The sequence below is a fragment of the Hippopotamus amphibius genome, chromosome 9 (genome assembly GCF_030028045.1).
Source record: "Hippopotamus amphibius kiboko isolate mHipAmp2 chromosome 9, mHipAmp2.hap2, whole genome shotgun sequence".
NCBI lineage: Eukaryota > Metazoa > Chordata > Mammalia > Artiodactyla > Hippopotamidae > Hippopotamus > Hippopotamus amphibius.
The window spans coordinates 42,737,835-42,750,115 of record NC_080194.1 but is presented as its reverse complement, the minus strand read 5'-3'; the positions used below and the strand labels follow the sequence as shown (position 1 = coordinate 42,750,115).

The following is a 12,281-nucleotide window of genomic DNA, read 5'->3' as shown; positions in this document are numbered from 1 at the left end:
TAAGGGACAACAACGGAGGAAGGGTCTGGAGAGAATCTAAATCATACATGGGACAGTCTCACCCCTGCCACCACCACCCGTGGACAGCCAGAAGCTGATATCATTAACTCCTCAATATCCGTGATTACCAGGCTTTTTTTAGTTTAACATCCTTTTAGTATATATTTACGTTAACAATACTTCCTCTTTAACTTCCTCGTAAGTTAACAATACTTAGAGTCCTAAGTATCTGAGTGATTATTACATCTGAGGAATTTTACAGATGAGGTAGCATTTCAGTGAGGTCATGAATAAGATCTTTCTAGTTACAGTGATAAGGTAGGGAAGGGAAAAAGCCTTCTAAGCAAACAGCAGATACAGAGACACAGTTTGATGAGATAATAAGGTGTTCAGGAAATGTTAAACCCAGTGGTGTCTAAGCATCAAGTGTGGGAAATAGAGCAGCTGGAAGTAAAGATGTCAGACAGACCTATAGATCAGACTGAGGTTTGGCTTTTATCCTGGCTGAAGGAAGCCATTGGGTGTCCTAAAATCAGACTAGGCTTTTAAATAAGGTAACCTTGGTCATGGTATACATATTCCAGAGTGGGTAGGTTAGAGTGGAGAGAGACTAACTATAAGCCTAGTTGTGATTCCTTTTGTCCAGACCAGTGAGGAAGGCCTAAGTTAATCTTGCAAGAATGAAGAAAAGCTAAATTTAAGCAATAGTTTCAAAAGCCTTAAAAATGCTCATAACTTCCCCCCACCCAAAAAAAAAATGCTCATAACTTTGACCCTACTAGCATATGTCCTAAGAAAGTGACCCACAGTATGGAAAAACATTCTGGGTATAAAATGCTCTTTCATCATAGTACTACTTTATAATAGCAAAGTTGGCAGTCCAGTAAGGAAATAGTTAAATAAATTAACCATTCATATAATGTAACCATAACAAAATACTATGAAGATAATTGAAAATTACTTTAGAGTTTTTTATGTAAGAAGAAATATGTCCAGAAAGTAAGATACCAAACTGTATTACCTTATGATCTCAATTATACATATTTCTAGCTTTTCTACAATGAATATGTATTACTTTTGTAATCAGGAAAAAGCATATTGTTTTAAAAGAAAACAGGAAATTTAGAGAGATGATGGTGGGAATGGAGGGCATGGCTGCTTCTGGAGTTCTGGCTGTCACTGTGTATTAGGACTTCATGAGGTAGTGTGAGACCATGTGTTTATTTAATAACCATTTACTGACCACTTGCTCTCTTTAGTTGGGATTAGTGAGAAGAATTACATTCCTTGCCTTAAGTAAGTCATTCCAGTAGGAAGCCCACAAGTGCAAACAACTAACTTGAGTGCCACAGTACTCAGTGTTAGAGGGATGCTCACAGCCTTATAAGAATAAAAGGAGGAAAAAGCAAGCAGCTCATTGTGGGTGGTCTCGGAAAACATATAAGCTGGGCATCAAATCATGAGTGATAATAATAGCTACCATTTACGAAATCCTATGTGCCTAGTATCATATATATATATATTTTTTTCTAATCCTTTCAATAACCCTATGAGGAAGATATTACCAACCAACCCATTAATTCAAAAAATATTATTGGGTTGGCCAAAAAAGTCGTTCGGGTTTTTCTGTAACATGGACAAACCCGAACGAACTTTTTTGGGCAGCCCAATAGTTGAGCACTTTCCATGTACCATGTGCTCTTTTCTAGGCTCAGGGATATAGCATTGATCAACACAGACAAAAAGCTCTGCCCTTGCGGAACTTACATTGTAACAGGAATAAAAGAAAACTGAGGCTCTGAAAGATCTTATGGTCACTTGCCTGTAGAAACAGACTAAAGCTGGACTTGAACAGTAATCTAGTCACCAGATGGGAAGGAAGGAGCAGGCCCTGCTAGAGAGAAGGAACAGCCTGATAAAAGCATAGAGGCAATAAAGAGCATGGTATATTCAGAGAATATGGAATAGTTTGCTGGGGCCAAAGCATCAAGAGACCACGGGGTCTTGAGTGTCATACAAAGGACTTGACCTGGTCAAGTGGAAGAATTGGTCACTGCTAGGTATGGTATGATCAAGCTAGTGTCTGCTTTATATAACACTGGGACAACTTGCATGGACCGTCATGATTTTTTTAAAGAGCAGCAATATATTTAAAGGTGTTCTTAACCCTCCTGTTTTGCTCTCACACGCATTGAAATCTGGTTGTGTTGATACTTTCTAAGTTTTGCCACAGAATTAGGAAAAACATCTTTGTTATGTAGGTGCCTTTTGCTGGTATATTCAAGGCATCAGTGTGGTTTCAGATTAGTGAAGAAATTCCATTGGAAAAGCTATCAAAAATCAGTGAGCTTTTTTTTCCTCATATTTTTAGATCAGAGGTAATTTACTTAAAATTCTGGTCCTGGAGTATTTTTGTGATTGGCCAGCCATTTTCAATACTATTTTTCTGTCTCAAGCAGCTATTACAGCAATGTCCAGAATGTGGGGTTGATGAAACATACATGAAATGGGAAATGAATCCTAGGAAATGAGTCTTGCCTTATTTTTGCTTGTGTAACTTGGAGATATTTTACACTTTGAGACTGTGAGATCTGAAAAACTATGTGGTCTTAAGTGATAGTTTTAACTGATCTTGGGACTTGGGGAAAGCTTTTAAGGCTGTTCACTGAGAGCCAGAAGATAACGGCAGATCCCTCCTGTTACAGGTGACAGGCAAGTCTCTTTAGGAAAAAAAGCCACAAAGTCTCTCTCTCCAACCCCTCTTCAGAGTCCCTGAGAGTTTGCTCTCAGATTCTACAGCCTCAGGGCAGTATTTGGGTGTCTGGTGCTAGTGGACTCCTGCTGTTAGGGATTTAAAAAAGAAAAAGAAAAAAACCATCACAGTTAGCAACTTCTGCAGAAGCACCCAAGTGGATAAGCCCAGTCTCTACAGTTAAGCTGCAGCTTAATAAATCCAAACTTTGACCAGTCTCAATCATTTCTCTCCTACAACTTTCTTTTCTTGTGCACTGTTTTACCGTGATTCCAGACCAATTCCAGGCACTGCTAAAGCTATCATTCAATCCATGTACATAGCTCTTTGCGTTTTCACAGCCTGCACCTCCATGGTAGCCCTCTGGTGCAGTTCTAATTCACTGCTTTCTCCTTTGTCTGTGCTTCCCAAATCATCATGGTTCTGTGCTTATTCATCCCACACTGACTACCCCATCTTCCCAAGAATGGCAGGATTGTCATTTTGAAGAAATGGAGGCGTCAAGAAGTTGAGTAACTTACCGACAGACACATAAGCTGGAGCTAGAACCCAGGTCCTCTACTTCCAGCAGAGTGCTGTGTTCACTGAACCTGATTGCCTCTTGAGGATTCCGTTTCTCCAGTTTTTGTTGTGGCTTTATTTTGTTTAGCTTTTTAAAGTAAAACTTCACCTCATTATGATAGTTTTACAACACTCAAATTTTTATGTTCAATACGTTTTTCAAAATCATTTCAATATTTTGATCCCCAGTTTTTGTTATGATCAGTTCACATCTACTCTTTATCTAACCTTTTTAATTTTGTCCATGACCATCCTACATTGCAGGCTTCTCAACCAGATGAGTTGACCATTGAGGAGCATGAGGTGTTAGAAGTGATTGAAGATGGAGATATGGAAGACTGGGTAAAGGTATCTTCCTTTGCTCATATCGCCCCTTCTTGTGACATTTTCAGGAGTTTGTTTTGGTTCTTGTTGTACCCTGTCCAAATTGTGTGTGCAAACCTGTTTTGTCACGTGTCTTTTACTCAGGCTCGAAATAAAGTCGGCCAAGTGGGTTACGTGCCAGAAAAGTACCTGCAGTTTCCCACCTCGAACAGTCTGCTGAGCATGCTGCAGTCCTTGGCTGCTTTGGACAGTCGGTCACACACGTCCAGCAACTCCACGGAGGCCGAACTCGTTTCAGGCAGTCTCAACGGAGATGCTAGTGGTAAAGACTAAAACAAGGCACCCTTTATTTGGTCACATTTGGCCTAAACTGTATTACCCTGGAGTCAGCCTTCAGTGGGTTAAAAAGCACAACTTTACTCCTTTTCTGTAATACGTTTATTTGGTCACATTTATCCTGTACAGTAGAACCCTAAAGTTGATCTTCAGTGAGTACAAAATTATAGCTCTACTCTTAATCTGTGCAATGCACTTTTCGTTGTCACTTGTGTATGGGGTGGTTGGAAAAGTAAGTTGGTTGTCAGTGTTCTTACTGCACTTTTCTCTCTCTTGCTACCTAGTGTGTTTTGTGAAAGCACTTTATGACTACGAGGGCCAGACAGGTGATGAATTATCTTTTCCTGAGGGAGCAATTATCCGAATCTTGAACAAAGAAAACCAGGATGATGATGGCTTCTGGGAAGGGGAATTCAATGGACGGATTGGAGTTTTCCCATCGGTGCTAGTGGAAGAACTTTCAGCCTCAGAAAACGGTGACGCTCCATGGATGCGAGATATTCAGGTGCACAACAGGGGGAGAAAGCTGAATTAAAAGATGTTTAAAGAAAATGACTCCCAAGGAGTCTGTTGACCCACACAGCAGTGGGCTGTAGCCTCAGCCTCACCCTCACCACTCCAATCCTCGGTTGCCAGGTTTCTGCAAAACTGAATTTGGGAAGCAGAGACTTGTCAGTCAGGCGCTTGTGCAATGGCTATATGACAGCTCACTTCTCCCACATTCTGTTCTCTGAATCAGGGAACCAAAATACTAAATTGTGCAAGACATACAAAAGAATGGTTTGGTGGAGAGAAAGAAAGAAACCAGAGAGGGAATGTATTGTCTCTGTGGTTAGTCTATGCAGTAAAAATATTAGCTTGCTCTTTCTCTCCCTCACTGTCAGAGGCTCCCTGCCCAGCTCCTGCTAGTCCTTTTCAGAGAACTAATGAGCCTGCCAGAGCCCCGTACACTCATGTGGCCATAGGCCTAGCTCGTCATAGCAAAACCTGTCTCTACGGGAAACTCCTAATTCAGATCTGTCACAGCAGGCCTGGCAGGTCCAGGACCTTAAGGAACATGTCTGCCCATCTTGCTTGTGTGGTATTGTGACCACTTAGCTTGACATTTACAAACCTGGGCAAGTCAGAAACTCAGACAATTATATTATCTTCACCAAAAAATTCAACTTGTCCCTTTTTTTGTTCTTCACTGAATTGACTAATTTGGTATGTTTTCAGTAGAACTCTGGAGAGTGGTTTGATTTGGTAACCAGTAGTGTAATGAGGTCTGTGGAAGGAAGAAGTTAAACACAACACAAAACTGGGGTTGGGATGATTATCCTCGGCTCCTTGGCTTCTGAGGAGGCTGACCAAGAAAGTTAATCGTAACTTAGCGCCAAAGGAAAGTAATTTGCCAGGAGTAGTCAGAGAAGCCAGCTAGTCTCTCCTTCCTCGCGTGAGCACTTCGTAACCTCTCTTCCCTTTGCTGCAGATCTCTCCTTCCCCCAAGCCGCCCAGCTCGCTGCCTCCACTGCCGCTATATGACCAGCCTCCCAGTAGCCCTCACCCCAGCCCAGATAAGAGGAGCTCCCAGTACTTCCCCCACTCTCCTTCAGCAAATGGTAAGGGTGCGCATGATTCTAACAGAAATACACTTTCATTCAGAAATCCACACATTCACCTGAAGGGCAAACAGAGCTGCAGTAGCATTTTTATTGCTCAGCAACACAAATAAATTGAGCTTCTTTGATTCCCTCCCCTAGAAAACAGCTTCCATGCCGAGTCACCAGGATTCTCACAGGCATCCAGGCATACTCCTGAGACCTCATATGGGAAACTGCGACCTGTAAGTCTCTTATCTGGCAGGGTTATAGAATGCATAGTTCTTTCAAATTGAAAGTTAGAAATTAATGAGTCTCCATGACCCCTGTGTTGTTACTAATTCCGTCCATGCCAGGGTGAGATGGGTTTGGAAAGTTAAAAAGAGCTCTGGAAAAGGAAGGCTATAAAAATGAACACATCTTTGAAGGTCTAGTTTACACTGGCACTTCCCTCACTGAGCCATGGTGAGATTGCACAATGACAGCTATGAAAGTGTATTTAAATTATAACAAGCTCTGTGAGCATTAAAGTGGCCCAGCTGTGAAACAGAAGCATTTTTTTTTCCAGCAGGCATTTATTGAGAACCTATATTCCAGGCCTCTATTTGCCTCTTTGATGATGAACATTGAGCTGAAATAAGATACATGCCCTTTTTAGGTTTGAGAGCTTCTATTCTCAAAGAGAATCTGTTCTTACAAATAATCACCTCTACTCACCCGTCACTCCGCTGCCATTGACTGCACCCCACCATCTCACTGTGAAACAGCTCTTTCAAGGTCATAACCTTCGCTTGCTAATCTAGTACATATTTTAAATTTTATTTCCCTAGACTCCTTTATCAGCATTTGACACAATTCTTTCAACCACTCACTACCTTTGGCTTTGTTCATTCAGCAAATATTGAGTGCCTTGTTAAGGACTTGGTTCTTGATCCTCAGTGTGATAGGAAGCTGTTGTAAGATTGTAAGCAGGACACTGATGTGCCCAGTTATGCGTTTTTAAAACACTACTGTGGCAGCTAAGTGGAGAATGAATGGAAGGTGACAGAATAGACACAGGGAGCCGTTAGGAGGCTGGGGCAGTGGTCCAAGCAAGAGGGGATAGTGTGGACTAGGGGGTAAGAGTGGGAATGGAGAGAATCGGATTCATTTATTCTACCACACCTTCCTAGTCTGCTTTCTCCTTCCTGGCCCTTCCTTTTCATTGACCTTTGCGGGCGTCTCTGCCTCTGTCCATCTCTGTTGATGCTTCCCAGGGTGCTGTCCACGGGCTGCTTCTCGTCAAGTCATTAAACTCACTCTCTGAGTAATCTAATCCACTCCCAAAGCTTTGAGAACCATTTATTTACTGACAACTCCCAGATTTATAACTGCCAATCCAACCTCTTCTCTGAGCTTCACACTTGTGGAAATTTCAGTGTATATGTACCACACCCCCAAAACTCAGCTAAAACTGAGTTATCTTCCCTCCCAGACATACTCCTTCTCCCGTATGTCCTGTCCTGATGAGTGGTACCCCTCTCCTGCCAGTGCTTTGGTATCACGCGTGACACCTCCCTGACCCTGCTTTCCACAAAGAAAGGGCCTGCCAGGTTTACCTCGGAGACAGCTGTCAAGTTTTTCCACCCACTGCCAGTACCCTAGTGTAGGCCCACATCAGCTAGCTTGCAGACGACCACAGGAGTCACCTGTATTCTTGCCGACCACCACTCTTTTCTTCAGACTTACTTGAGTCATCTTTTCACACATCTGATACTGCTGTTTAAAATCTACCAAAAACTCCTCTTTGCCTACAGAATAAAGCTCAGATTTTTAAATATGGCTTAATGAGGCCATTTGTGACTTACCTCCAGCCTAACTCTCTCGTCTTATCTCTTGCAACTCTATTTCCAAGACATGTTGAAAGGTTTTCAGTTCTCCAAGCATTACTCTGTCTCGCTTCCAACTCTAGGCCTTTGGACGAGGCTTTTGAGGCTACAAAGACTCTTATGCCCATGAGGCTTTCAGCCTAGGCATGAACCTGAATGAGTTTCACATTTCACCGAGAACAGTAGGTCCTTCTCAGTGTAAGAAGTTGTGAAAATTAAGTTGAAAGCACATGCTTAGAGCATTTCTGAGAGCCCTGGGTTGCCCATATCCCTGGATAAATGATTGGATAAATTCTTATTGGGGTTTGGCTGCTTTAGGCACTGAATCGGGAAGCTAACTGACAATCCATGTGATGGTTTCCTGCTCAGGTCCGGGCAGCCCCCCCTCCACCTACACAGAACCACCGAAGGCCAGCAGAGAAGATAGAGGATGTGGAAATCACACTGGTGTGATGATGGGTTTGCCCATCCGTTACTGCTACAATCAAGGCCAGGCTTGGAGTTTGGCCAGTCTTGTTTTTTAGGCACCTTTGCATGATGATGACTCGAACAGAGCAAAAACAAGGAGGATTATATGTGACTGGGTGGCCTGGTAGAGTCCTCCCTTGTTTAGAATATTTTGTGCCTTTTTTTGTTGTCATTTTCTATGTCATCTCTCCTACTGCAGCACAAATCCTGGGCCCTAGAAGCACAGAGGGGGACAGCCCTTTGCCTAACAGTGGCCCATTTTTGTATGAGACTCAAGACCAGGCCTCTTTCAGGGCACAGTCACAGAGATACTGATCATGTGCGCTCGTACAGTATATTACTGTGGCCACAAGGATGTGGCAAAGATTCTCATCTTTCTTCAAGTGGCTTTTGCTTATCTGATTGAGTTTAATCAGATCATGTTGGCTACATAAGGAAGCAGGAGGGATTCCAGGAGAGGCTGGCTCCTCCCCACAGTTAGTCCCCAAACTGAGAAACTGAGACCTTATTGGAAAAAAGTGGACTGCCCTGAGTTTAGCACCAATTGCATTAATGCACATCTCATCCACAGCTAACAGATTTAAAACAGTAACAGTGTCCTTTGTATTAATATTTGTACCATTCATTTAGTATTAGTGGAACTAACATGGAGGGGCTGAACTATTAGCCAAATCTCATCCGTCACATAGACTAATGGAAAGGAGGCTGCAGCTGAAGCAGAAGTGGAGCTTCCAGATCTGAAATGAGCCGATTTAATGTTCTTTTTATATTTGGGTATTTTTCATCTTAATTTTTGCAGCATATACTATTCTGACCAGTATCCTTAGAATCTGAATGTCTAGATAAACTGGGGACACATACTTGCCTTGTCAAGCTTCTCTGCTGGGGAGGTCCCTAGCATTATTTTATTCCCAAGCCAGTGCACTGGTCCAGGCAGCCGAGTTGTGACTGGCCCAGACCAGTGGCCACCCACCATGTAAAATGCAGCTTCTCAGGTCCCACTGACCTCACATTTCCTTGGGAGGAACAACCTGTGGCTCTTGAAGGAAACCAGCTTCCTATGAAGAAGGACTAAGGATTGCACAGGTGCAAATTGACAAGGAAAAGACAAGTTCTCCATGTCACAGGAAGAGCCAGGAGTAGGCTTCTCTGCAGGCTAACAAACCCATAGCAGCAGGTATCCCAGAGTAGGCCTCTGGCAGCCCTCCACCTCCTATGGAAGATAGGGAGTGCATTACTTAGGGGCTAAGGGGTATTTGCCAGTTGCTTTTTTTTTTAAAGAAATCAAATTTGCAGAATTTAATCCAAAAGTTGTCTTACGCTTTGAAAACGCCATCCCTCCTAAGAATCTTTAAAAACTTGAAATGCTCGCCAAATGTCCCCATGGGATTTTTGACCAAAAGTAAGGTCAGAGCTGAAGAAATTTTCAGTTAGTTTTTTGATCACTTCAATGACAGTACCCATTGATGAATCTTCTCCATGATTTGAGGATTTTTGGTTTTGTTTTTTGCATTTCTTAACCTGTTGATCTATTTGAGGTCTTTTTGTGTTTATCAAACTTATTATTAAGTTTAAAAACGAAATTAAAAGGGTGGGTTTTTTTTTAAGATTTTAAAGTTTGTTGACCAGTTAAAAATCTTCAAAGTGCTGAAATTGGGCAATTCTTGCCACCCAGTCTTGTATTCCCTCTTTAGCTAGCAAAATTGTCCTTGAATCTGGGTTTTCCACGTTCTCAAAGGGTTATTTGAAATCTTTTGTTATATTTTAAAATATTTTTTGGAAGAGCTGCTAATTTTATTTAAAAAAAAAAAACGTTGTAAAAAAGTATGCCTCCTTTTTAAAAAGAACCCCTTCCTCCAGGACATGTAATCCAGCGTCACAGTACCCAGGGCTGGGCTCAGAGGAGGCGCCTCTGTGCAGATGTGCTTTCTTAAAAGTGGCTGTAAAAACTTTGTATTTATTATGTATAAAATGTTGAATAATAAAAAAATGGAATTAAGTTTTCTAAGTTCTCCTTATAAAAAGATTTGGGTAAACAGGCTTTTCCAAATAGACAGTGCTTCTTATAAAGACATTCCTAGGCCCCCCTTTAAACCCTACAACAGATACAGAGAGGGGGGAGTAAATTAATCCATCCATGGGACAAACAGTCCCTCGTGCCACCCACCTGCCAGGTGAAATACCCTGAATGCTACAGATAGAAATAAGTAAGTTTTGGTCTTTGTTCTCAAGGTTCTTGCCCAGTGGAGAAAAAAGGTGTACACGTGAGGACAGTACTGTGCGAGGTGCTGGAAGGGAGAGGCAGAGTGCACTGAGGGAGCTGAGGAGGGAGCTCTGATTCTGTAGCTGAAAGGGTGAGAGGAGGGCCATCGAGTCCCCTCAGAGGATGTGACTGCTGGCTTCTAGGAAGTGGGCACTCTGGACTGCTCTGTCCTTCCCTAAACCTCCACCCTGAGGAGTAATGAGTCAAGAGAAGGAGATCTTATTGGTCTCAGGGGTGGCTAGAGGATTCCAGGTGAAAAGCTGAGTCCCTCTGGCTGCCAGCCAGGCCAGTGAGGACTAGAGCTCAGCCTGTTTGGGGAGGGGCCCCACAGCCCTCCTCTTCCAGAGCTGGACACGTGCTATATGTGTTCTTCCAGATGTTTTCTGTGCATGGAATTCACATGTGCACACACTGACTTGGGGCGGGGGGGGGGGGTTGTTTTGTTTTGCTTTTGTGGCTGTGTCAGGTCTTAGTTGTGGCACATGGGCACTTCATTGTGGCGCACAGCCTTCTCTCTAGTTGTGATGTGTGGGTTTTCTCTTCTCTAGTTGTGGTGTATGGGCTGCAGAGCACACGGGCTCTCTAGTTGAGGTGCACGAGCTCCATAGTTGTGGCACACAGGCTTAGTTGCCCCACAGCATGTGGGATCTTAGTTCCCTGATCAGAGATCAAACCCATGTCCCCTGCATTGGAAGGTGGATTCTTTACCACTGGACTACCAGGGACGTCCCCACACTGCTTTTTTGTATGTGAGATTATATAACACATTTAGGTTTCCCTCATTCTTTTTAAAGGCTGCATTATATTCCATTGTTTGGATATAACATAACTTAAAACATTCCTATATGATGGATGTTGGGGTTGTATCCATCCATTTGCTATTAGAAAGTTGAAATTAACACGTTTGTACATAATTCTTTATAGCTTTGTTCCAGTAAAAATATTGGGTGAATTCCTAAATGTGTAATTTGAGAGTCAAAAGGTATGTGTGTATTTAATTTTGTTCAGTGTTGCCAAATTGGTCTCCAAAATGATTGCGTCCGTTGACACTGCCACCAACAGCATAGAAGACAACATGGACTTTGGAGTCAGAAGGTCTGAGTTAAATCCTGGCTCCCACTTGACAGCTGTGGAACCCAGGTTCAGTGTCCCCATCAGAAACTTGAGAATAATGCTGTGGATCCAAGAAGGATGTGGAAGGTGTACAGCACAGGGTGGTCACAGGCATTCCTCACCATCACTGCCCTGACATTCAGCAGCCACCCCTACAGAACTGCTCCTTGCTATGCTTCCAGCCTCCTAGTAACACAGAGTTGTCATGAGACCCAGCGGAAAGAATGGGTGTGAAAGTGCTTTACCGTAAATATGATAAGAGCTATCGGTGTACATTTAATATTTCCATCTTCCGCCTTCCCCTGCTAATGAAAGCTGCTCACATTTAAGACTGCTGTTGGCCCCAGAGGCCTGGTCCCTGACCAGGGGACAGAATTAAGCTAATTGTCCCACCCCTGTATCATGACTGTATTGGGGCCTCCTTCATCCTAGGAACTAAACGTAAGGCAGCTGAAGCAGATTCACAGCATACCACCTAGATCCCGTTCCTCCGTGACCCACCAGCCCAGCCCACGTTCACAGGCAGACAGAAGCAAGTGAAAGGATATCCTCTGGCCTTAGCCCTGCCACAGTTTGATGGACACCCCTTGCACTGGGCTGCCACAACCCCAGCTTTAAAAGAAGTGGAATGAGATTTCCAAGGACTTATCCAACTCTTTTTGTTGTTGTTGTTGTTTTGCTACGTTGAGTCTTCATTGCTGCGCGTGGGCTTTCTCTAGTTGCGGTGAGTAGGGGCTACTCTTCACTGCAGAGGCTTCCCTTGTGAAACATAGGCTCTAGGCACACAGGCTTCAGTAGTTGTGGCTTGCGGGCTCTAGAGCATAGGCTTAGCAGTTGTGGCGCACAGGCTTAGTTTCTCCATGGCATGTGGGATCTTCCCAGACCAGGGCTCAAACCCACGTCCCCTGCATTGGCAGGCGGATTCTTAACCACTGCGCCACCAGGGAAGTCCCTTATTCAACTCTTGTGTTCTAGGTAAGGTCAGTTTCTAGATGCAGAGTGAGAAAGAACATCAC

The 12,281-nt window shown here is 43.3% G+C and overlaps 1 protein-coding gene across 7 annotated transcripts in view; it reads left to right on the top strand.

Moving 5' to 3' along the window:
- The window catches only part of FCHSD2 (FCH and double SH3 domains 2), a 291,030-nt gene extending 280,478 nt beyond the window's left edge, over positions 1–10,552 (top strand). For all 7 annotated transcript variants that reach the window (XM_057747584.1, XM_057747581.1, XM_057747582.1 and 4 more), the window contains 6 exons: positions 3,578–3,661; positions 3,782–3,959; positions 4,258–4,478; positions 5,445–5,574; positions 5,716–5,798; positions 7,791–10,552. In XM_057747584.1, coding sequence (XP_057603567.1) covers positions 3,578–3,661; positions 3,782–3,959; positions 4,258–4,478; positions 5,445–5,574; positions 5,716–5,798; positions 7,791–7,874 — 780 coding nt within the window. In that variant the 3' untranslated portion in view covers positions 7,875–10,552. The remainder of the gene's footprint in view (positions 1–3,577; positions 3,662–3,781; positions 3,960–4,257; positions 4,479–5,444; positions 5,575–5,715; positions 5,799–7,790) is intronic.
- Positions 10,553–12,281: the final 1,729 nt, after the last annotated feature.